This window comes from Crocodylus porosus, unplaced genomic scaffold (genome assembly GCF_001723895.1).
Source record: "Crocodylus porosus isolate Cpor-Errol unplaced genomic scaffold, CroPor_comp1, whole genome shotgun sequence".
Classification (NCBI taxonomy): Eukaryota; Metazoa; Chordata; order Crocodylia; family Crocodylidae; genus Crocodylus; species Crocodylus porosus.
The window spans coordinates 29,839,093-29,866,062 of NW_017728947.1; the positions used below are offsets into that span (position 1 = coordinate 29,839,093).

The 26,970-nt window shown below is 41.6% G+C and overlaps 1 protein-coding gene across 3 annotated transcripts in view; it reads right to left on the reverse strand.

Moving 5' to 3' along the window:
* NAV2 (neuron navigator 2) overlaps window positions 1-26,970 on the reverse strand; it is a 406,244-nt gene that overhangs the window by 274,575 nt on the left and 104,699 nt on the right. For all 3 annotated transcript variants that reach the window (XM_019551622.1, XM_019551621.1, XM_019551619.1), the window contains exon 2: window positions 9,214-9,331. In XM_019551622.1, coding sequence (XP_019407167.1) covers window positions 9,214-9,331 — 118 coding nt within the window. The remainder of the gene's footprint in view (window positions 1-9,213; window positions 9,332-26,970) is intronic.

Here is a 26,970-nt window from a genome sequence, read left to right on the forward strand (position 1 = left end):
TAATTCCTAATTTAAGGTTCTTTTCTTTTTGAGGAGTGCATCTTGTGTTGATGTGAAGGTGCAATCTGAGTGAGTCTACATGCGATGCTAACTGTGCAGTAGCCTACTTCTACCGTGCCGCAGGTAAAGCCTGTGTTAATACACTACTGTGCAGTAGTATTAGGCTATTGTGCAGTTAGCATCATTAAAAAGCCATGTGCCAGTGCTACTGCGCAGTAGCGCCAGTTACTGCACATTGATTTAGTACCTGGTTATCCAAATATTAAATGTAATGCACCATAACTATGGCACATTAATGAACATGTAGATGCGCCCTCTGAGTCAACATTTGTCACAAAGTTTGCATTATTGCAAAGACAAATGCAAAGCCCTGCAATTGGGGCAGAATAACCACCATGCGGTTCCTGGCTGCAGCACTGGGCCGCAAGACTCAACAGGAGTTGGCCTGGCCCCCAGGATTCTTGGCTGGCTCCGTGCAGTGCCAGCTGGGCCAGTTCAGCTCCTGCTGTATTCTGCAGTCTTGGCTGTGCAACTGGGACGTGGTGCCTGAGCAGCGAGGGGTGGTGGGCAGGGAACTGGCATGAGAACAGCAGACAGGAGAGAAAAATGGAGGCAAGCGGGAGCACAGGGCCCATGCTGGTGCTCCAGGGCCAGGAGTGGCAGAATCGCATAGCCTGGGCTTGGAGGGGCACTGGCAGGGGCTCTGTCTGCCATGTGGAGTGGGGGGCAAACCTCCCCCTCCACACATACCACAGCCCTCCCCAGCCACCCTCCCCCCACACACTCACAGCCCCACAAAACCCCATACCCACATGATCGCCCACCATGAATACACCCCCCACACCCAATGCCTATCCATCCCCACCCCACACATATACCCTGCCCCACACCCCACATACCCACACAGCTACAACCCTATGCCCACCCACCCATACCCCCCCACCAATATACAAGAGTAAGACTTCCTTTTAAGCTATTATAGTATTACCTCTAGGTACTCTATACAAACACATGTAAATCAGGACAAAAATATTTTTTGAAATGAAATGAATGAATATTGCAGTATGTTTGATTTTTAGAATATAATTTGGTACTTTTCTGGTTCTGAGATGGCAAAGCCCGTTGCTGAAAGGAGGATTTCTTGGGGTCAAGGGGAGGGACTTCTGCTGGCAAAGGTCAAGAGTTAGGGGGTGGGACTTCTGGTCCCAAGGTGGTGACCACAGGGCAGGGCACTTTTCAAGGGGCAAGGCTACCCTTGCAGCCCTCGATGGCTTGCTAAAACTTGGTAAGCAGCCCTCTACCCAAAATAATTACCTGACCCTGCTCTAGGAACTACCCTCTGGGATACTAACTGAATACACTCCAAGACTTTTTTAGAGTCACTGCTTCCCAAAATAAAACTTACTTCACCAACCAAACATGATCACTCTGTAAGTCACCTGTCCTCTTCATTGTTTACCAAATCCTTCATTGTGTGTCATGTGAACACTTTAAATCAGTAATGGGTTTATGGTTTTTATCCTTCTAGATCAAACAAAGTAGTATAGACCTAATTCCTGTGAGAGCCCACTGGAAATAGAGGATGTTGAAGGATGATTTCCTAGCTGCAGATTTATTTTGAGAGGTATTATTTAGTCAGCTTAAAATCAATTTAATTTGTAGTATGTTGATTTATATGATTTTAAATAAAAATGTTGTGATAAGTCAAATGCCTTAAAGAACTCTGTTATATTAACATTACATTTACCAACCAAACTTGTATCTCATCAAAGAAACTTATATCAAGTTAGTTTGACAAAATTTATTTTCTATAAAACCATGTTGATTGACAATAACTACATTATCCTCCTTTAATTCTTAATTAATCAAGATCCATATTAGTTGTTCTCCTGTTGTGCTGGGATAAATGTCAAGCTGGCATGGCTATAATTAACAGGGTCATACAAAAATTGGCACATTAGATTTCTCTCTTTTCTCTAAAACTGCCCAAGTGCTCTAAGAGATATTGAAAAACAACAGTAATAGTCCATGGAACTCTTGAGCCTGGTTGTTTTAAACATCTATAGTCAAATTATCTACACTGGCAGATTTAAAAATGTCTAACTTTATGAGTTGTCATTTAGTGTCTTCTTGAGTTTATACTGTAATGGAAAGTATTTCATTGTCTGATATGAATACATCATTTTTTCTCAAATACAGAACAGAAATACTTATTAACATTTCTGCACATTTCTAGTCTCATGACAAGAGGTGTGACTTCAGACCACCCTCAGTCAACCCATTCTGATCACTCAGGTTGGGGAGTCAGAAGGCATCCAGAGATGGTTTGCCACATCATGCTCTTATATACTGCCTCTTTGAAATACTGTACGCCTCACTCCTCTTTTAAATACTCTATACCTCCACCATAAGCCCATAAAACTGTAGTTCATAGTTGAAAATAAGCATGGACCAAATTAACAATTCTTTTCCATGATAGTTTTTTTTTCGTTTCCCTCTCCATGCTACCATGGTGGTCCTTGTCTAGTTCTAGGCCTCAGCTGCTATAATGTATTTATACAAAATAGCTCAGAATTTCCAGCCTTTCATATTTGCCATGAAAGGGGGAAGACTGTAGCCTGCTTCAGTGCCTTATATCTGAGGCTTCCTAGGCCATGGCTCCTACTATGTTTTCCAGGTTGCCTACTCAGTAGCCAAGTTTTATAGTGTTCCATGTGTCTTATGCAGATCTAAAAATGAATATTTTATTTCACATATTTACTGCATATGGCTATATAAGTCAGTCCTGGTGATAGTGTATGTTCAATGAGGCTGAGAGGAAGCATACTGGGTATTTCAGAGTGCTCAGTCACTACGGCCATGGAGTGCTCAGTCATACCACCAAGAAGAAAGAAGACTGAAGGCAAGAGGTGAAATGCAGAAGAATGCTCTGTGCTGGCCACAAAGGGAAAGCAGGTGGGTTGGGGGGGTGCAATACTGAGTCCATCATTATGAGTAGGGACCTACCTGAATACAATTGCACGGATTTCACAGAAATCATGAAATCGGGTGATCATCACGAAATCCGTGGGGGGAGGGAAAAACACTTAGTAAAATAAAGTACTGGTTCCCAAGTGGAAGCCAGTAGTCCTCCCAGCCATGCAGCCTGGCACGAACATTGCTGCTGGTATGAAAGCAAGCAGGCAAGAAGATTGCCAATCCTCGGCAGTGAGGGGTGGGGTTGCATAACAGACAGCCCTCTTAGTCTATCAGCAGTAATAGGTGAGGCCATACAACAGACAGCCCTCTCCCTGCAGATTTCATGGAGATCACCCAGTTTCACAATTTTGGTGAAATCTGCACAGTCACGATCTGGGTAGGTCCCTACTCATAATGATGGCCTCAATATTCCATCCTCCATCTACCTGCTTTCCCGCCATATGTTGGGTCATAGATGACCAGCACAGTGGGGTGGGGCAGGGGGAGGTTGCCCTCAGCCAATCAGGGGCATGGGGGCTCCACCGTGATAGGGTCACGAAAACGGCAGCCAGCCCCACGATCTGCCTGTGAAATTGGCTAGCTGGTTCCTCAAATTCAACAGACCCATAATTAGGAGCATCCATTATCTTTAAAACCCTGCACAAGAAGCACATGCCCAAGTATGCATCCTGGTTTGGGAAGTATGATTTCTTTTTCTCCCCATGAAACTTCATCTTAAAACCAGAGTAATCTGAGTGTATGCAGATGAAATGAATGTCACCCTGAGCTTTCTAAGTGTCTGCAGATTTTTGATGTACAAACTGAAGGGGTTTGATGGCCTTTTTCTTTTCCTTTTAGTAAGCTGGACATAGCAAATCAGCTTACACTGTAACGAAAGTTATATGAACATATACTGTTCTGTTTTTCAAAGGCAGGATATGAATCAAAGGAAAGAGAAGAGAACTTAATAGAATCTTTAGACTTTATTTCTGCTGTGGTGGATTCATTACATTATTGTGAGATGGATCATTAAAGACAAAAATATAAGATAGCATGAGGGCCAAAGAGTCTCTGTTATCAGTTATAAAGTATTCCTTAAATCTGTCAGTCAGGCAGCTGTCAGTGCCCCAATTATATAAATAGGTATGCATACCCTGAAAAAGGCTTCAACAAATGTTGTTCCATAGAACATGAAAAATTATGTTAGGAATGAAACTGAAATGGATCAGATAGAACAGAATGGGTTTGGATTTATAAAACTCTTTATACAAAAGACAACTCAGTGCACAGTAGAGTAATGAATTAGGTTTTTTGTTGCAAACTTGACAGCTCACAAGCATCTCAGACCCACTGCTGGACCACAGAAAATGTTTTCTTGAGTAAAGGAATGTTGGCCAGAATACTTTATAAAGTGTTATTAATTTTCACCTGCAAATTCATCCAGAAAAATAATTCTTTGTTTAAGGTCTCATCCAAAGAATGATCAAACATATCCTATTTATTCTTGAGCCAAATGCTGTAATGGAACCTAAATTCATAATCTGATGGCTCAAACTTAACACTTGTCTACACATGAATGTTGTTCTAAAATAAGGGTTTGTACAAATTTAAATGTGAAATACTATTCCTGAAGAATTCCATATATAGACATTCTTGCTCTGGACTAAAAGTGCTCGCTCCTGATTTAGCATAAACCATTTCCCCATGTAAGTTCCTGAATGGCTATTCTTGAATAAACCCATATGTAGAAAAGCCCTTAGTGAGCTATGGTGTAACATGAGGGATCAGTCAAGTGACACCAAAGACAGCAGTTTGGCAACATAGAAAACTACTGGACGTTACTTGTGGATATTACTATGTTTGGAACATAGCTCTGTGATCACTTTTAACCATGAATATTGTGACATGAGAAACACTGCTATAAAATAAATTATCTTTAATTAAAGTGAGGTCCTGAAACTTGTCCTGTTAAAATCAGTGGAAAGTCCCATTTACTTCAACTGCAGAATTGTCTGCTCTATTAATCTGTCAGTAAAAACTACAATCACAAGAAACACTAAACATTTTATCACTAGGTGAGCTTTTGTGATTATTGTTGTAGGCATGAGTCTTGAACATTTAGACTTCATTCACTTTTTATTTACAAAAAAGTATGCCTGAAACAACATTTTACAGTATATCTGTTTTTGTATAATGTGCAAACTACCTATGGCAATCCAGCTTTTAAATCTGTGTTCTCAGATCAGTACAGTCTTGAAATACGTATTCCATCTGATCAGAGTATCAGAACCATTAGCTGGCTATGTGAAATCAGATGTAATAGCTACTTAGTATCTGCTCCCTATCTCAAACAAAATAATATTTGAAGACCACAGCTCATCAATACCAAAATTCAGGGAACATTCCAGGTATCTGTGGACACTGACATTAGGATTGGTTTATGATTAAAGTTAGTAAAATTGAAGGCTTGACAGACACCCAATTGACAATTTGACATGCTATCTTACAAGTAGTTTTAATTCTTAAACTGTTTATGTAGCTGTAATGATATATATTTCTATCCTCAATGGGATATTTGCATGTATAAGGTTCCAGATATTTGTAGAATTTCTCCATTTTTGTAAATTTGGATGACAAGTTATAATAAAAGGTGAATGAAAATGCTACCTTCTTATAAAATCCTAAACAAGATTGTCCTTTCATTGTTTTATTCACCCTGCTGGACCTCATGAACCTCTGTAACAATTCACATTGATAGCATTGATCTCACACCTCATTTTAAAAGGTCATCACATAAATTAGTTGGGATGTTGCCAATACACACTGTTCACATCTTGATCCATGTGAACAGTCTCACTGACTTGAATGCAAATAGCTCATGTGAGTCAAGTTACTCACCTGCATATGTTTTTGCAAAACTGAGGTGTGGAGTTGATCTTCTATTGGACTTGACCCTGAAAAGTGTTGATCCTCCCTCAAAAGCTAACAAGGACAATAGGCATTCTCTAAAAACCATGTGACGCACGGCTGTCCAAAACTTAATGGGAACTGGGCATTCAAATCTATAATATACCTTTGAAAATCTTAGCCTGTGTGTTAGTCCAACTGAAACCAAAATCTCTTTAATGTACCAACATATTCAGAAAGCATTTCTCAACAACTGATTTTCATTTTAAATTCCTATCTACATCACTAAGTCCAGGTATTTGTAAGTTCTTTAAACACAATTATGCTTTTTTGCTTCCTTATGATACATAGTGAAGGCTTTAAAGACTGCATTTTTATAATAAAAGATACAATCTGTTTATTTTCCCCTTAGAAATGTCAGAAATATGTAGCTTGTTTTTTCATTTGTTTTGTTGGAGGTTATTTTCATAGATCTCAGATGTGGATTCTGAGCTTTTTTAGCCACTACCTGAATCAGTATGAATGCTAAAAACTGAATAGTATACATTTTCTCAGCTGTGTTATTTGGGCATTTGAACTAAATCAATGGTAACAAAAAGAACAGTGTGTTTTAAACAGCCAAATAAAAAGCATATCATCTTTTAATTAATTAAGCTTAATTATAGAGCATCTCTGATAGCATAATTCTATCAGTTTTCTAACAATATTTGGAATCTTCCAGGAAAAAACAAAGAACAGACAAAAAATTAAATTTCTCGTAAAAAGAGGAAGAACAAACTAAATTTGGAGAAAACAAGTGTCTTTAAAAATGCTTCTTTACTCTTCAGAAAAAAATACGCAAACCTGTTTTTCCTTTGCAAATCACCTTTAGCACTGACATAACAACTTCAAAGGTTTTTCAGTACAAAACTGAAGTGAACACAAGGAATTTTCATCACCAACTTCACCTAAATAGATTCTTTCTAACTTGGGATAATCACTAGATACCCAATCAACCCCCATAAAAGGAAAAATATGTTTGTGAAAAAAAGTGCTTACTCCTACCTACTATTACAGACATCAGAGAGTACAGCATGCAGAAGGGAAAAGGCACCTAGCAATACTATTACAAAGCTCCATTGTGCTAATCCTTATTTATAAGAACAGGTCTTGATTTTGTAGCTGCAGTTAAAGCCGCTTCCATGTGTAGAAGTTACCACGTCTGAGTTGACAATGAGATGCAGCTTGCCTAAGGCCAAAAGATAGTAGACGGAAATGAATGTTTTTCTTTCGCTGCCAATTTGGGGGATTAAAATGTGTCTTTAAACATGGATTTTTTTTTATTTGGGAAAGGATTCCATGGAAAAAAAAAAACCCTTCACCTCATTTTAGTCTTTCACAGCTGTGTCTTAGAGCAGTAGAACAAAACACTGCAACAGCTGCAGTGAGAAAAGGTAGGCAAATGAAAAATGGAATAAAATCAGACATTTTGGGAAACAATAATTATGAAATACTTTAGAAGAGTTAGCTGTTCTGACTTATTCAACTATTTGGCATAGGTAGATTATCATGTGTTTAGGGTGGTATTTTTATATGCATGTGGTTACACAGAATTTGTATAACATTGCTAAACACAAATGTATATATAAATGTACATCCATGTATATATATGGACAGACAGATTTACTAAAGCCCAAAAGGCAATTAGGCGCTCAATATCTTTTAAAAGTCAATGTGGATAAATAGCCAAGACCCCTTTAGACCTATGAAATTTCCTCATTTACTGTAGACAAGTACCTAGATATTGGGTGGCGTATTGGTTATTCAGTGTGAATGAACCAGATCCTCATGTGGTGTAAGTTCATTCTCTCTATCGGAGTCGATGGAGTTATGCTTAGTTATGTCAGCCGACTGTCTGGTTCATAAATTCCTAACCTTAACTCAAAGTCCTAACTCCTGTGCGCTGAATATCTAACGGATATAAATATGCAAGTCTGATGTCTTCTTATTTCAGTGATGTCTTAATTTGCATCTCAAGTCTGTCACACTTTCTGTCAATAGCAACAGTTACTCTAATTCCTCTTAGAACAGGTCCCCAAGTACAGGAGCATATGCATGTAAAGGCACAAATAGCAGTGGCACAAATTTTTACCCCATTGCATGCTCTGCACATGCACTTCAGCACACAGCAAATTGTCCTGGGTAGGGGAGGCCTAGGCTAGCACCTGTACTGTCCCCAGCAGTATTCCCTGGTGTCCTGGTGCAGCAGGGTCACAGATCTGGCAACACAGAGCCTGGCCAGCAGCCAAAGCATTGCTTTGGACTGCCAGCCCTCCATTTGTTTCAGGGCATGATACTGATGAATGCTTTGCACTGCTTTTTTCCCTGCAATTTTTTTTTTTTTTTTTTTGCTACCTGGATTTCCAGATAGCAAATTTTGATAGGGCTCACATTTCTCCAGTAGGGCTCATGTTTTCACGTTCCCTGCGTGTGGTTTAGGGTACCATAAACCATGTGCCCCTATACCTGGGGACCCTCTCTTAATGGACTTCCAGTTTCTGTTGGTCAGCACTGTTCCATCTATGTGTTTTGTGCCATCCCAAACACCAGATAGATGAGTCTGTAACAAAACTAATGAAGAATCCAGACCCAAGTCAACAGGGAGAGAATATGGAGCCTTATATAGGGCTAAGTCTTGCAAGCTGCTGAGGATACCCAGCATTTCAAAGGATCACGCCTATAACCTTTGGGCTCTTGGATTGATAAATAAACCTGATCATTTCATAGATTTCATAGACACTAAGGCTGGAAGGGACCTCAGGAAATCAGCAAGTACAGCCCCCTGCCCCAAGAGCAGAAAGTCAGCTAGGGTCAAAGGATCCCAGCAAGATAAGTGTCCAAACATCATGAAAGTTTTCATTTTTCCTCCACATAAATATTTTCTCCCCTTTTCCTAACTGCACAGAGATTTTTTTCAGATCTAACTGGAGGTGGCAGGTTCAATATAGCAAACCATTCTTGTGGTGAATTATTTCCAGACCAGTCCAAATAAGGGAACGGTAGTAGAGATAATGAAAAGGCAGGCAAGGCTACAAACAGCATAACAGAAAAATGCTCATCATCTGCCTTTCCCTTCAGCTGTCTTGGGTGATACTGCTATGTCAGGAGATCTTATCAAGAGCATCAAATACTTTTCCACAATCCCTTAACAACAGGCTTTATCAAATTAATTATCAAAACCTCTAGGGAGAATTATCATCTTGATTCCACGCGGTTCAATTTCTTTTTTCCCCATGTTTATGGGAGAGATAAACAAGCAGTGGCTCTGACTGAGTGGGCGTGTACGTGGTACAAAAAAAAGAAACTCACCTACAACCTGGATGATTTCAGCCAGTAAGACTCCATCTGTCACATCTTGCTGCAGGTCCTTTATCAAGCGTTTATGGCCAGATTTCGCTAGATAGTGATTAGCCCAATCCGTATAAATCTATAAAAAGGGAAAAAACATAAAGACTAAATTCTATGCACTTGACAAAAGCTAAAAATCAGAATCTTTTCTCTGACTCCATTTAAAACTTTCTCTCCGATTTTCAGACCTTGAACAGAAGATGCCTGCTTTCCGAGCTGTTTGAAACAAGCCAAACATTAAAATTCAGGGCATTGTGCAGATCACGTATTCAGCTTACTATAGTATGGCTTTTTTCTATTGAGAAATCTGACATCAGAGCTTCGGGAAAACCAAAGCAAGCTTCTAAACATGCTACAGCTTGAATGGAGCATCAGACATGGAACTAAATGGTCTGCAGCAGTGACAACTTTGCAGATCGATTTCTTTCTTTACTAAGTATTTTGTGTTTTCTTTCTGCCATTTTTCTCCTCTGCAAGAATCCCTTTTAAAGGCTATTTCTAAGGAATATCAGTCATAGAGCGGCTTGATTTTCAACATAGGCACATAGGGCAGTTCTTCTTAGATGCAAAGACAGCTTAATGTATGAGTTCTATCCATTCTAATACATTCCCAGCCTCTACTAGACCCATTAAACTGATTTTAAAATTCCTTACAGATGTTTAATTATAGTGACTTACCACAAAATAAAACAGCACCTCAAAACATAGCAAACAAATATAAATAAAGCAGTTACATCAAGAGGTTTTAAAGATATGTATATATTTTTTAAGGCCCAAGTCCTCCTTCCCACACACTGTACCAACTATAACAATAGTAAATACAGTGTCCATAGACAATAAAATAAAGTAGCCTATGATTATTTTTCAGTTATTTGAAAGTGGAGGATTCCAGACACTAACAGAACCAACTCCTATAGCATGTAAAGAGGAGTAGCCATTTGTTAATATAAGAACCCTGAAAAATGGAATGAAATGTTGCTATCTCCTAACAAATGCTGAGAGTTTGAGAGTAAAAGTAAATGAATTTATTAATTCAAACAGACCATAGTCAAGAAAAACATTAAGAAAAGTGAAACCTGAACATGGATAACAAGAAGAACAAAACCACAGAGCTGTAAGCTACTCCATGTGCCTGCCCACAAAAAAACAAGTGACTTACAGGGCAGATGAGCACGGTATGCCTGGAAGACCAACCAGACCTATGTCATAGCATGCTTGGGGTCCGCATGTAACACTGAACCAGTGCACTGTAAACCAGTTCAAAAAGGTACCTGTTATTCCAGATGCCCTTTTAAACCATTCTAGGTAGCTTTAAACCAATTTAACAGGCTTGTATATCTATCTGTTTCAGGTTTAAACTGTATTTAAGTAGGGCTGTTAGATGTGCCCATATCCTAAAAATGCTTAACAAAGACAGAGCTTTTAGTGAAATCGGCTGAGCTTAATTCTCCTCATTTAGAACTATTTTAAACAAATACACATGAAAATCAATCACTGAACTATTTTTGGAAACTTGTAGGTTTGTGAGGTTGATTTCAACCTGACTAAAATTGAAGTTAATCGAAGACACAGTAAATAGATCATTATCAACTTAGCAGATAGGGTACTCTACAACCAAAACTGGTAGAATTACAGTCATGTAGTCTGGGATCTATATTAATGGGGCAGTTTGGTTACTCATTTATCTTCAAGGTAAATGTAGATATTAATTCAACTTTGATTTCAGAATCCTCCCAAACAAACCACAATGTTCGTCTATATTACTATGAATTAAGTCGTTTCTTCTAATCACACTGTGCTAATGACTATCATTAGTAACTCAGGTAAAACACATTCATTGAGCTATGCCAGTGTCAACTATTAGTACACTAAACAGGCCCAGAAGGGAGACCACTATACTATCTGCTCTTGTTCCAAACAAGAAAGTATGACAGACATTTTTCATACCAATTTTGTGGGGAAAAAAATTTAATTAAAAAATCTGTAGAGGCTTATTTCTATACCAGGATCAGTTCCTTGTTTACTAGAACAGAACTCAAAACACATTTTGAGCCAGATTCTGCCCTGTATCCTATGCTTAACAGGTACTCCAGTAGTGCATACAAGCTCAAGAGAGCATGCAGACTGTGCTTTCTAGGTCTTCTAGAAAATTAGGGTTGAAAGGGACCTCATGGACACAGTATTCCAGATGTGGCCTCACCAGTGCCGAATAAAGGAAAATAATCATTTCCCTTGATCTGTTAGCAAAGCTCCTACTAATGCAGCCCAGTATGCTGTTAGCCTTCTTCATAATTAGGGTACACCGCTGGCTCATTGTCCACTGTAACCCTCAGGTCCTTTTCTGCAGAGCTGGGCTTAACCAGTCAGCCCCCAGTTTGTTCCAGTGCATGGGATTGTTTCATTCTAAGTGCAGGTCTTTGCTCTTGTCCTTACTGAATGTCATGAGATGGCAGAATTGAGGCCTTTACAGACAATGGGCTGCATTCTAATTTTCTATGAATAAAAATAAAGGTCACTAAGTAAATAAAGGAATTATATAGGTATAAAATCAGAATAAGCGAGAAGAGAATCAGAAGTACCCTCCTCTTCAAGAACCAAAAGCTAACTCCTAAACCCACCAAGTAAGTACCAGTATTCTTTCTTCCCTTCTTGAGAGAGAACACTGGACAAAGACAGAGAGAGGGAGAGAAAGAGAGGAGAAAATCTGTGCTTTCCTTTCCCCCACTACAACTAGCAGTTGGCTGTTAATTAAAAAAGGGTAAGGTGGAGATGGCAGGGCATGAAAGACTTCTTTCTTAGTAAACATCTTAGTAAGCGTATTTAGACTCATTAATATTTTTCTCTTTGTATTTTATTTTTATGTAACACGATCTGGAAAACAATGTTGACAATTGTGCTGACCATAACACTGAAGTGCTGAATAACATTTTATGGTTTTCCCTCATTTGTCCTCCACTTCCACCTTTACATTTCAGATTAAACGGGATATGCATTTACTATTAAGCTAGTGGTATTGTGCATTTTAAAAACAAAACAGGCTGAAACTTCTCAGTGGAAAACATCTCAATGAAAAACACCTCAGTGAAACAAATGCTGACTACATATGAGTAACTGATTTCCATTGTCAGGAAAAAAGCCCTCACATAACAGAAGAAGTTCTTCAGATCCTTAGGCAGGAAAACATTTTTATGACAGAAAAATATTGTTCTAAATGTGCAAGAATGTTAAAGAAGTAGGACTAGGCAATCCCAACATGGATCAAAGGGGCCAAGAGTGCTCAAAAGCCCCCATGGCTCACCAAAAGCATCCAGGAACGTCTCACAGCTAAGAAAGAGGAGTACACCCAATGGAAGGGAGGGGCCATCACCAGGGAGGACTATACCTCCGTTGCTCAGGATTATAGGGGGGACCGTTAGGAAGGCCAAGGCAGAGATGGAACTGGGACTAACAACCCGGATCAAGGATAACAAGACATTCTTTTTTAAATATGTAGGGAGGAAAAAGAAGGTTCTGGGTAATGTGGGGCCTCTGCAGGACACGCGAGGAAATCTGGTGGTCTCACCAAACAAAGCTAACCTATTTAACAATTTCTTTGCCTCCATTTTCCTGAGCAGGGACCAAGTTATCCCCACCACCGGGATTCCCAATGGTCCCAGGGGAGGCACAGCCAGGCCCAGGGTCAGAAAGGACCTAGTCAGGGAACTTCTGGTGGGACTGGATGTGTTCAGATCGGTAGGTCCTGACAATCTCCACCCGAGAGTGCTGAGGGAATTAACAGAGGTCATTGCAGGACCCCTGGCATGGCTTTACAGGCACTCGTGGTGCTCTGGAGAGGTGCCAGAGGACTGGAAAAGGGTCAATGTGGTCCCCATTTTCAAAAAAGGGAGGAAGGAGGACCCAGGAACTATAGGCCAGTTAGTCTTACCTCAGTCCTGGGAAAGCTCTTTGAGAAAATTATCCAGGTGCACATCTGCGAGGGGCAAGCAAGAGAGTGTATGCTGAGGGGCAATGAACATGGGTTCATTAGAGGCAGGTCCTGTCAGACCAACCTGGTGGCCTTCTATGACCAGGTCACAAAATCCTTGGATGCAGGTGTCATGGCGGACATAGTGTTTCTGGACTTTAGGAAGGCCTTCGACACTGTCTCTCACCCGTTTCTCCTTAAAAAATTAGGAGATTGTGGTGTCAATGCCTACACAGTCAGATGGGTCACCAATTGGCTGGAGGGCTGCACCCAGAGTGTGGTGGTGGACAGGTCATTTTCGACCTGGAAGGAGATGTGGGTAGTGGGGTCCCCCAGAGCTCAGTCCTTGGGCCTGCACTGTTCAACATCTTCATCAGTGACTTGGAAGAGGGGGTGAAAAGCACCTTGTTCAAATTCGCAGATGACACTAAGATGTGGGGAGAAGTGGGCATGCTAGAAGGGAGGGACAGGCTGCAATTGGATCTGGACAGGTTACAGGAGTGGGCAGATGAGAATAAGATGGGATTCGATACTGACAAGTGCAGGGTACTGTACCTAGGGAGAAAGAACCAGCAGCATACCTAAAGGCTGGGGAGCTCTCTTCTCGTCAGTGCAGAGGCAGAAAAGGATCTTGGAGTTACTATAGACACTACAGAACATGGGCCGCTAATGTGCAGACACAGTCACGAAGGCTAACCGCATCTTGTCATGTATCCACAGATGCATCAGGAGCAGGCCTAAGGAGGTGATCCTCCCCTCTATATGACATTAGTCAGGCCACAGATGAAGTACTGTGTCCAGTTCTGGGCGCCGCACTTCAGAAGGGATGTGGACAGCACGGAGAGGGTCCAGAGGAGGGCCAGTCGTATGATCAGGGGGCAGCAGGCAGGCCCTATGAGGAGAGGCTACAAGACCTGAACCTGTTCAGCCTCCACAAGAGAAGGATGAGAGGGGATCTGGTCGCCATCTATAAACTGGCCAAGGGAGACCAGCAAGCAATGGGAGAGTCCCTGTTCCTCCGAGCATTATTGGGAGTAACAAGGAATAATGGCCATAAGTTGATGGACAGTAGATTCAGGTTAGACATCAGGAGGCACTACTTCACAATCAGGGCATTTAGGATCTGGAACCAACTTCCAAGAGAAGTGGTGCTCGCTCCTACCCTGGGGGACTTTAAAAGGAGGCTAGATAGACATCTTGCCAGGGTAGTTTGACCCCAGTACTCTTTCCTGCCCATGACAAGGGGTCGGACTTGATGATCTGCTCAGGTCCCTTCTGACCCTACCAATTATGAAACTCTGAAACTACAACTGAAGCTACCTTAACTTTTGCTGCAGCTGCTATAAATAAACTGGAATCACACAATACACATTTCTTAAAGGAATTAATTGAAATTTGCACTACATAAGAGACTTGGGTTTGAAGCACATTGCATAAAAGGTTCTTATCTCAACAGTACAATCCTAAACCAGAAGTATCCAGTAACGTTTCCTGATTTGCAAAAACACTGGAAGGTTTCTGTGACAAAATTGAGTCATTTCTGTCAGGTACCTGAGTTAGACTCTGCATTTTTCTTAAGAACATGTTCTTCATTTCATTGTTTCTGGAAAAAGAAATTCAGGCAGCAGTGGCAACTTATTCTGCTTGCATTTTGGGTCAAACTGTGTGGAGACCAGATTTCCCATCCCAGGGGGAATTATGCATATTCTATTAAAGGGCACTTTAGCTTCTGGTAGCCTGGACAACACACAGATTTCCAATAATTATGGGAAACAAGACTGGTTTCTTTGAAAGATTCATCAACATTGCCAAGTTTCTGCAGAACATTTATATTTCTAAGAATTGGCATTTTCCAATGGAAAAAAAGGCACTGCTGGAAATTTTCTAACATGCTCTAATCCTGTGATCTAATTTCTTTGGGAGTTCTCCTGGTAGGCAATTGATAGCATTGACACATGAATGATGAGAGAACAATATTTTTACCTGCTACATACAATACAGAAATCAGGAATGAAACAAGTATAGAAAACTCTCCAGCTCATGAATACAGCCATCAGTTTGCCCACTGTATTCTACTTTCCTGTTGATCTTGCTGTGCTTGAGAGTCTGCCGGTACGAAGTCAGAAAACCAGAGGAACATAAGGAAGAAGAAAGTTCATGCAGCTTTCACATGCTTTCCATTTGCTGATACAGAAGTGTTTTTTCACAAACCCCACACTATGCTTTATAATCTCTAAAAAGGACAATTCATTAAGCATTCATCTATAAGATTCTCATCCTCATATGGTGTTAGGATCCCACAAATGCAATATTCTCTCTCAGTGACAGGCCATTTATGATGACCATGGATCCTGGTTTTCTCTGATTTAAAAAAATCCCCAATTTTCAATTTAAAAAAGTAACCTCAAATCCACATTTTTCCATAATTAAAATGAAACACCACTAATACATATTTAGGACCACTGAGGGGGGCTTGTTTTGGGTTATTCAGAGCCGAAGGCCCAAGTGGCCTGTCTGACCTGAGACAAAAGTCAAGTGATGACTGCCACGAATCCATTAAAAATCCATCTGCTGATTGCATGGTCGTTTTAACCAGCACAAAACTGACCAACTGTAGAGCAAAATAATGCAGCAGGAGGGAACAACTTGGATTGGAAACAATGAGATAAAGGAAACACAGTGCAGCTGGGGATAGTCAAACTTGGATGTGAAAAAATGTTGCGAAGGGAGCCAAGGAAGGTGATAATATGGCCACGACAACATGGCGAGTTAGTCATCACCACCTGTAGCTTGGTTCTAGTCAAGTCTATTCCTCCCAGTGACCTTAAGTCTATCCGGTGAGCTAACACAGATTGATCTTGCCCTGGGGATCTGTCAAATCCCAATTTCAGCTTGAAAGCCTTAAAAGGAGGCAGCAGAGACCTAGAGGCCTTGACTGTTGCTTGCCCCAAATGACCATCAGTGCTTAACACTCATAGGAGCTGGACAGCACCACCCCCAAGCTCGGAGCTTCCCAATGGATTTGAGGGAAGGCTGTGGAAGCTCCTTGGCTTCAGTGCGCAGCCAGCCTAAATGACCATTAGTGCCTAACACCTATGCAGGCTGTCAGCACCACCTCTAGCCTGGGGAAGGGCATGACAGACATCTCAGCTGGCCAATCCCAGCTCTGATGAGGGCTTCCAACACTATACCATCTGCCCAATGGTCATGAGTTGCCCAGAGAGAGGAGGGTACCCGCAGGTGATGCCCTTATTCAGAATGTGAGGACATACACCATTTGCCCTGAGTATATGCCACTCGTATACAGCCAAGGCTGTTGGAAAAAAAGGGTTTCTGCTATAAATACTCCCAGTTGCTAGCAAAGCACCAAGGGTACAGAGGAACCACTCCCCAGCTGATCGCACTGAGCACCAGATTTAGAGACCATCCCTTATGTCAACCTGTAACAGGAATCACAGGCAGGTACTGGGCTCAGTCCTGCTGCAGCCACATAATTAGACCATCACCTCTTCAGGAGCTGCCTCCCTCTTAAGAGAGTCATAGCTGAAATATACCAAGAACCATGTCTTAGCTAGTTTGGGACTTTTCCTTAATGGTGGTCTTATCTCCCTGAAATCTATACATTAGCTGCATTTCTGGTAAATTAAACTATGTCATTCAGCAACACTACATGCAAAGAAAAGAAGGCAAAGAAGAAGCATGAGAGAGGAAGAAAAACGTTACCCATTAGATAAGACAGAAGATAGTTTTTAAAGAATAAATACTTTTGCTGGGGGGGGGCGGGGGGGTAATAAGCCAGTCACCAGCTGACAACTGTCAGTCCTTCTAGATCAGGGTGTATGCATGAAAAGTCACCCAGACCTTCGACACATATGCTTAGCCAGGTGTTTTGGAGGGGTGAAAGCTGCCCAGACCTTCCACCTCCCCTTTAGACCACTGAGACAGAATCCAAAGGCCAGACTGAATCCAGACATTTGGTGCCTCCATCGCTATAGTTGTATAAGCATCCAGGAATTGAATACAGGTCTCCTGTGCAGCAGACAAGGATTCTATCGCTGAACCACAGAGGAGTCCATCAGCTGACAGAGGTTATTGTTACAGAAAACTGCTGAAACCTTATGGAAGCTGATCAACATGATAGCCCTTTTTATTTAGAAGAATATAGATCTGTAAAATCATGGCCAAAACCCTAGCCACATAGGCTAGTCTGGACATGAGTTATATGACCAGACATATGTCACTGGGCATGAATGTAAATGCAAGGACCCACCTATTGTTTGATGGAGTGTGTGTGTGTGTGTGTGTGTGTGTGTGTGTGTGTGTGTGTGTGTGCGCGCGCGCGCGCGCGCGCGCGCGCGCGTGTACATGCACGCATGTAGAGAGGGAGCTGAAACGGGAAAAGCAGTCAAAGCAGACTGCAGGAAAGCCAAAGGGACAGCCAGAGAAGCATCAGTAATTTAGCCCTGAAAAAAAGCCCCAGGAGAGTTTTTTGGGGTGGAGACAGACCCAAAAAGAAGCTTAGAGTTTTATCTGTGCATCCTGCTTATTTCAAGGAAACAGAACTTTTTTCATATGCTTTGTAAATAAACAGTATACCATCAAATAAGTACCTGACTCCATCATCTATGTGTCTTCCCAAGAGAACAAGCTGCAATCTGGTTGACTGCTCAGGTTAAGAGAGAGAATTTTATGATGAAACCTCACCATCTAGTCCAGAAGACTGGACTACACAGACCACTAATCTGATCAAGTATGATTAATCCTGTATAATCCCTTCTATCCATTCATTATTCCTCTAATTTAAAAAATACGACCTCAGGAGACACGCTTTTCTAAACGTATTCCCTATTCACATTTAATATGCTAGTACTTCCACACAGCTACTCTGCTCAGATGGAGTCTCTGATATCTCTACTTTTTTATGCATCAGCCCTGTGCAGCCAAGCTGAAGAAGTATATAATAAACCAAGATTAAAGAAAACAATTCATGAAAATGCATATTGCAAGTACATACCTGGGTAATCAGGAGATTGAAACAGCCACCACATGAAAAGAAAATTCATGTGCATATATACATATTACAGTTGATATGCAACACAATCTAACCTGAAGTACTTATTATCATTGCAGTAGAGATATTGTCACTGTCTCGTACACGCATAGAATATTCCTTTCTGCTTTACTATTAAAATGGAGTAACAGTAGCACAAAATTAAACTTGTGATATTCTTGGATTTCAGGTAGAGGAATCTTCTTTTAAGAGAAGTGGTGAACTGGACAAAGACTGGATAAATCCAGACTGAACAACACACTAGACAATACTCTGACAGTAGCAATTCTACATCAGCAAATGGATGGATAAAATGTCTTACTAGGTTATTTGCATCTTTCATTATTATGATTTTCACCTTAATTGCACCCCACAATTAGGTGCACACAAACTGTCGTCCTGTCATGTCACTTTTTCATCCCACTGAGGTTGTCTCATTTTACAATGCCAGGAAGAGAACATTATCCAAGAGAAGAAAACTATTATTCTTTGTGCTGAAATCCATTTTTATGTTTGCTGGCCAAATTGCAAACACAGCTTTTTAGCTTTTTATTTAAAATTTACTTTAACACAAAAACTAAATGTGAAACATTGAGGTGAGTAAAAAATTTTTAAGCCAAGTAGTTGAACTAATAAAGTCTCCATGAGAAAAAATATATATTTACTTAAACTCTTTTTTCTTTAATTCTAAAGGATTGAACCATCTATTTGCTACTAAAAATGTTACATGATCATATGAAGACCACATGTACAACTCAGAAAATTATTTTTTACTGGAAGTAACATATGTCTACGTGCTCTGTAGCACTTTTGTGCATGCAGTATTACCAAGGCCACTGCTCATTTTTAATAACCTGTCACTCTATAGTCACTATTTGCTCTCATAGCATACATTAGGCTAATTATGGAAACCTTCCAGAAAGCATTCAAAACTGCTTGTTGCCAATCTTTGTGACCTATTGCACATAAATATGATCTCTAATATTGTTTTTCTTTGTGTAAATACAGAAAATCTGTACAATGATTGCTATTTTTAGGTACATGAAAAATATTTTAACCACACATAGGATTCAAATGTACAAGACATTTAAATACCTAGGAAAACATTTATTTAAAAAAAGGTAGGACAATACCACTAACACTTTTTAGTAAAACATATTCAAATTTCTGGGAAAAAATATTCATAGAAAACAAATTTAAGAATCACGTGCTGAAATATTTATATGAAAGAACAGAAACAATGCCATATAATTTATCTGACCAGTTACATTAATTAACAATGTATGAATGGCAAACAGTAGAGAACTGATCCTAATCAATACATGGTATTTTTAATGTTTGCAAGCAATTTACTCACCCCCTAAAACTGAATAAATGTGAGAAAAATCACACTTTGAAAATGGCTATTCTGTGAGGAGTTTAAACCCATCCAATAAATTAGTTGTCATGAATTATAAATTCATTTTTAAGTAAGAATATCACAAAGGATGTTATTACAGTTGAATCATTTCGCTATACCATAACCCTCAGTAAACCACAGTGTAAATACCATAATTACATACTGACAAACTGTCTTATCATGCAAATCAGCATGTTCTTGTAAAAGTTGTCAGTGATGTATACATAGTATAAACAACATTGTAGCTCTGTTATTCAAAAGGGAATACCATAAGCAAGCATTGTAGTCACCAGGGCATGCTTTTGTGCTTGAGATCAGTCAGTTGTAGGATCTGTTTAATACCACACTGAGCTGGGAGCTATTCCGCTTTTGTAGAGGGACATATTCAGAGATTTGGTAGTATTCCCCCTACCTTTTTCTTTTCTGATACTAACAATGCAACTATGTTAGAGCAAAACGAAAGCAAATAGGAAAAACATTTTTCTTTTCTTTCAATCCACTTAATATGAATTAGGGATGCAATGTTTTAAATATTGAGTGTGCTTTGATTTATAGCCAAAATGCTATGCATGAACATAAACAAAGTCTTGAGTCCTTCCAGGGCAGCAGTCTCCAAACTTTTAAAGTAGAAGATCACCTTTGGCATTTAAAAGCAACCCAAGATCTACTGTGTGCAGCCACCCTCCCCGCCTGCCCAGCAGGTTAAACTGTGGGGAGGGAAGGCAGGGGTGGGGCGCAGAGCGATGCAGAGGGATAAAAAATTATTTGGGGCGTGCCTCCCCAGCAGGTAAGTCCCACCTGGCCAGGGCCCCACTCAACATATCCCTGCTTCTGCCCCTGCGGCACTGTCTCTCACTGTGGGGGCCTCTATCTAGCCCCTGCCCCTTCCCTCCTCCAAGGACTGACCTGCTGGGCTGGGGAACGTGCGTGCATGCACTCAGCTCCCCACCCCGGCCTTTGATCAACTCCAAGAGAATCTGAGTTCTACCAGTGCATTGAGATGTACTGGTTGGTGACCACTGCTCTAGGGTTTAAAAAAAATAAGATACATTGTTTATAAAGACAAAGAATGAAGGACTAAATACATCATTGGATTGAAAACTGGTAGGATTTTCTCTTTTTTTATTTGAAAAATTGAGAAAATATGCTAGGGATTACTGCATTCCCAGTGCTTTTCAAAACAATCATTTTTGTGAAATCTCTTGACTTTCATATATCTCAATGAGAAGTTAGGTCTCTTTTTGGCAATCCTGAGCCAACTATACGGGTCTAATACATATTCCCAAGAGTTTTAAAAGGCTTTCCCCTTTGATGCTTATGGATTAGTTATTCAGGTTAGATATAGACATTAAACAATCCTGAGTCTGAACTGATTCAAACTTCGCAGTTTAGTCAAACATGATTGAACTGGTTTGCAAGTAGACAGATATTCACTTTTCGTTCTGGAAATGCAGGCACATGCCTGCAATGGCTCAGGCCAGAAGACTGAAAACCTCCACCTTGGCCTGCAGAGTTTAGAGGGTGGGGGAAGAGGGAGTGTGGCCAGACACAGGCATGGCCAGACCACCGTGGTAGGGGAGGAGGAGGGGGAGAGTCCTGCCCACTGCAGCAGCTCCATGATTGTTCCTGGGCACACAGCTCTGCTGCCCAGCACTGGAGGGGGACCCTTCCCTCTCCTCCTCCCCCCACCATCACCATGAGGGGGTAGGGGGAGGCGGATTCTGTGAGGTGCTGGTAGTGGGGAGGGAGGCACTGTGTGGCACTGCCCAGCCCAGTAGCAGTGAGCTAGCAGGTCTAGCTCGGAGGTACTGGCAGTCCCAAAGCCTGGCAGCCACCTGCCACAGGGACTCACTACAGACACGTAAGCCCCCACAGCACCTCCAAGCCAGCCAGGTAAGCCACTGCCTGGCCAGCTGCCTCCTGTGTGCAGCAGACCAGGCTGCTCTCAATGACAGGGTTCAGCTTCCCTGTCATGGAGCCACACCTGCTGAGCCCCAGGCTGGCCCAATCATGTGGCTACCTCAGCCAGGGATAAGCAGGGCTGGGCAGCTCAGTGTCGTCCACTCCCCATGCCCAGGCTGGGCCACGCCAGGCAGTGCCGCACAGGGCCCCCCTCCCCGTGGCAGTACCACACCCCCACAGCAGCACTGAGTCCCCCTCTGGGGCTAGGCAGCACCACATAGAGCCCCCCTCCCTGCCCCACATTAGCGGGGGGGAAGGAGGAGGGGGAAGAGTCACCCTCCAGCACCACACAGAGACACCCTCCCTGCCCTGTGGCAGGGAGGAAGGGGAGGAGGAGGGGAAACAGTCCCCCTCTGGGGCCAGGCAGCACCACACAAAGCCCGGTTCCCCACCCCTCAGTGGTGGGGGGGAGCAGAAATGGGGCTGCTCCACCCTGGCTGTGGTCCCCTAGTGGGGGGTGAGGGGAATTAATTTGCCAGTGGGACAGGGAAGGGATGGGGGGAATAAACCCCCTCTGTGCTTGCGCTCCCTAGGGCACCCTGACAGAGACTGCTGCTCCTGCCCCTCCCCTCGCTGGTCCAGTAGCAGGGGCGGGGGTGTAGCCAGATGCCATCCTGGCATGGCCCCATTAAAGGGAAGTAGGCAGGAAGGGAGGGAGGGGGTTAATTCCTTCCTCTGTCCCTTCTGACCACAGGGACCACAACAGGGGTCTGCCAGCCACTGCTGCTGCCTCCACCTCCACCACTCGCCTGCAGACAGACAGATGCTGGCTGTGGTGGGGAGGGGGAGAGGGGAAGGAGGGAAGAATTAATTCTGTCCTTGCCCACTTCGCCTTAATGGGGCCATGCTAGGACGCATCTGGCCACGTTCCCATCCCTGCACAGGGTACAGAGCAGAGGGGCAGGGCCGGTCCTGCTCACTGGAGCAGCTAACACAGTCCAGCCCAGGCCTGCAGAGCATGCTGGGATGCTAAATGACTCTGGTTTAACTTTAACCAGGAAGGAGTCTGGGACAGAAGTTGCATAAACCGGTTTGACCAAAATCAGTTAAGTCCGATACTACATTCAACCAAGTATAACTTAAACCAGTTTTGGCCATTTTAAAACTGATTTATGTGTCCTGAATTTATCTTCTGTTGCAGGTTTAAACCAATTTCTGATCACTTAAACTGGTTTATGTGTAACTTTTGTCCCTAGCCTCAAAGTTCAAGTGTCAAGGGACAATTACAAACCCATTCCACTTGCTTACCTTATCTTCTGGTTACCATTCTGAAATAAATTCAGTTATATAGATTTGTTCCAGCATTAGTTTAAACAAATTCTATACAGTCTGTATGTACTGGAAAGGAAGTCTTTAAAGAATATATAAGCCTTTCTGTTCAGTGAGGAAGACAGTAAGCTGTGTTGTCTCTTCAGCTCAGAAGATGATTTCTTAAACATCGTATTTGAAGAAAGTTCCAAGTGACATTTCCATCTGGTCTAGGAAACCGTGTGTCACTTCAGAGACAATGCAGGGAACTGTTATTCCTACACTATGCTGAGATAGCCTAAGCATTCCTGTCACGGGATGGCCTGGCCCTGTAAGGGATGTGGGCTTTGTCTCTCAGCTGTGACTAATTAGCATCCTCCCAAGTGATGGCTTTGAGGTCAGAGATCAGGTGATAGTTGTCATATGATCTGTTAATACTACTGCTACTAGCAATAATAATAATAATATAGCACTATAGGTCCCAGAGGCCCTTGTCTGCCTCCTCTATCTCCATCCGTTCCCATCTGTTGTGTGTCTTCACATTCTCTAGTCATTTAAATTCTAGAAATCTGACACAACATCATGTAGTCATTTTCATCTTGTGACCTGTTCCTTATATAAAAGTCTGGTTCTTTGAACTGATCTTGTGTTGAATGTTTGATTTTGAGAAACAATCCCATCCCACCCTAAAAGAAAGAGAATGTTCTGTCCATCTTGGGAGTCTTATCTAATGCATTGGCCAGTGAGTCAGTTACCTGCCTCACCGGTTCATTCTCCTTAAGTTCCTACTTAGGTTGGTTTATAGGCCTTAACCTGATAACAATCTGGACAAGGTTTTAGAAAACAGAATAGATTGCTATTCCCACCCCAGCTTGTGGTTTCCTTGCTTGAAAAAAAGATTTGCACTGTTGTCAAGTGACTGCTTCTGGAAGTTGCTTAATATGGCCAGGCAACAAGCAAAGTGACCAGAAAACATTAAGACCTAGTACCTCCAAGAAGGATGAATGCACTCCTTTAAATGACGGAAGAACTGACAGGAATATCTTAATTTAAAACCCTTTAGTATTGTTTAGCTTTTCCAGGTAACATGAGGTAAATATGAACACACTTATTTTAGCTAACTGTAAAACCATTTAATTTCAATATGCCAATGCAAAGCTAGCAGCTGAAGTGCCAAGTTTTACCCTTTAAAATGCCACTTGAAAAGCCAACATCTATGTCCACATCCTAATATCAGAATGCTTGGATGTACTGTGCTTCCAATTATTATAATCTAACACAGCAATCAGGACGACTATAATTTCGCATCACCACAAACAAACTAAGGAACAGAAAGTCACTATATCAAAAGGTTATAGGTACTTCTAATCTGGAAGACCTCAAGCAAGGGAGTGAGCAAGATGTCTACATGGCATGATGCTTGAAGTAACTGTGAGCGGGCTAGCTTGGGTATCAGAAGCAGTATAGAGGAATGAACACAATGTTTCCACACTGGCTAACAATCTGCTAAAATGTAGGCTACAATGGTTATGTTGCTTCCATTACCCAACCTAGCTCAAGCATCTCAGCACAGCATTCTGCTCTGCAGACATACCCCGAGAGAGAAAAATGAAAGAGAATTTCAATCCATGCTTCTCCTCAGTTTTGGCACCCTACATCAGCATTTGCTAGAGGGCATCCTTAATTCAAGTAGCAGCTAAGAATGAGATCTCTATATAAATATAGAATATTCTAAATGTAGAAATATAGAATATACACATCGAATTGCTTAGTGATATTTTAACATCTTTTTTTTTAAAAGGAAAAGGAAATATTTCTTTCCTTAAACATTTTTAATTTTTCAACAATTTCTAGTTAGAATAAATGTACTTTGAACTTCTCCCACCTATCTTTGTCAGTTACTCACTCATCAGACATTTGTTGCCTCTGAATGTTGCCTTTAGAAAGATTACCATGAATCAAGCTCTCATGAGTATGACTCAAAGAGACACCACAGCAACAGCTGAACACTATCTTTTTGACAGCAAATACCATAATTAGAACTGAGTAAGGGTGTTTTTTTTTTTCATTATTGGCTGACAGGGTTAGTCACACCAAAGGGGCCCACAAAAACATGTATTACAATGCTATGCCTATCTTGCTGCACAGGGCTACTGAGGTTCACAATATTCCCAAAAGTAGAGAAAGTGTGTCAAGTACCTCTTTATGGAAATATACACATACACACACACATATACTGCAAATTGTTTGTAAAGACAAAGCCCACCCAATTCTCTGTGAATATTATATGATGTATTTTACATAGATGTTTTCCTGATTTTGACAGCATTATTAGCAGTCTCCTGCTGCACCTCCCTAGAATTTAGTAAAACAATCAAATCTGTAGTTCAAAGAATATTAAAATGCAAAAAACTAAGAATGAAGAAGTGAAACCAGCAGTCTGATCTAAAAGAATAAGCCCACAAGCACACTGTCTCTGTTTCAAAGAAAACACTTTCAAGCAAGGACTATTTCAATGTAGCCCACCATTGCTATTTTATGCCTATACCCCAAGAAGAATCCAATCTGCTATTCTGCTAAACTTATGATGACAGTATTGCCAACTTTTTTTTACACAGGGCAGAAAAAGAAAACATAGTCAACCTCTGGTTTCCAATACTTGCTACAGAGCTGTAATCAGGCATTTCTCACAATTCTAGGCTCTCTATTTTCCTCCAATAAAATTCAGATCTACATTACTTAAAGGGGGCATTGGCTAGCTAAGTGAAAGCAGAGCTTTACACTTTCCATGAAGGATAAAGTTCGTTCCTCGGTCTCACCTTTCATTTCCAAGTCCTTGCAGGACATATGTGAGGTGGTAGCACTCTCAGAATATGTCATTAACTTCTTTGCCTATTAAATAAATGCTATCTAGTCTTATCTAGTCCTCTATTGCAAGGAGACAGCAGAAAGGTATAGGGTGGAGTATTACCTGGAGACATGTTTTTCTTGGGCCCTCAGCTTATTGGTAGGTAGGGATTAAGGACAGACAGTGAATGTGTGGAACGATAGGGCCCCAACTGACTGTTTTACTAAAGCTAAATGAGTTCTACTACTATTCAAGAAATGGTAGAAACATTATGAATGAGGATCACAGGCCCAAATCCTTTTTTTACCTAATAAGCAATTAGTACTACTTAGACTTCTAAGGCCCAAATTCCATTCCACATCCAAGAAGTATAAACGAGATTTAGTGCCACCTATGCAGATTTTAGAATGGATTCCACCCTGTGCAGCTAGACTTGTCCCACTGCAGATGCTCAGAAACAATCCAGTGTAGTCATCTAGCTGTCCAGCTCCACCTATTTTCTCTTGAAATCCTAACCACAGTGGGAAAGCATATTCAAGCTTTTTTTAAACAAAGAAGGAAGGGAGCAACCCTTCCTTCCCTTCCACAAAGCTGAGATGAGTGGGGGTGTGACCAGGCCCTGGCAGGATGCTCTGATTAGCCCAGCAGGGAATTGGTAACAGTGTTTATCACCCCATTAAGAAAATAACAGAGGGACATTACCAGCTACCTGCTGATGCTGCCTTTGACACAGCAAGGACCAGAGCCAGCATGTGGTCTGCTAGCTAATACACAGACACCTCTCAGAAAGGCAGAGGGGTGGGGGAATTCCTGCTTAGCACGGAGTGGATGGGGGGAGCGGGGAAGCAGCCTACAAGTTTCTGCCAGAGTTGCAGCCAGGTAGCAAAGGACAGGGGCCAGCCCTGCTGTGGAGCAGAGAGTCCTGCCCAGCCCAGAGAGCATGCTGGGATGCTGGGGGTGTCTGGTTTAACTTAAACCGTTGCTGGGCATTGCATAAACTGGTTTAACCCAAAACAGTTAAGTCTGATACTACAATAAACCAGATTTATCTCATACCAGTTTCAACCATTTTCAAACTGGTTTACGTGCACTGAACATCCGTTCTGTTGCAAGTTTAAATCAGTTTCTGATTACTTAAATTGGTTTATGTGTAATGCTTGTTCCTAGCCCTAATTATGAAACAGGCCCGCAGTCACCAAGAAGGCTAGACTTAGTGAAGGCAAACTCCACCATTGGAGCAACTATTT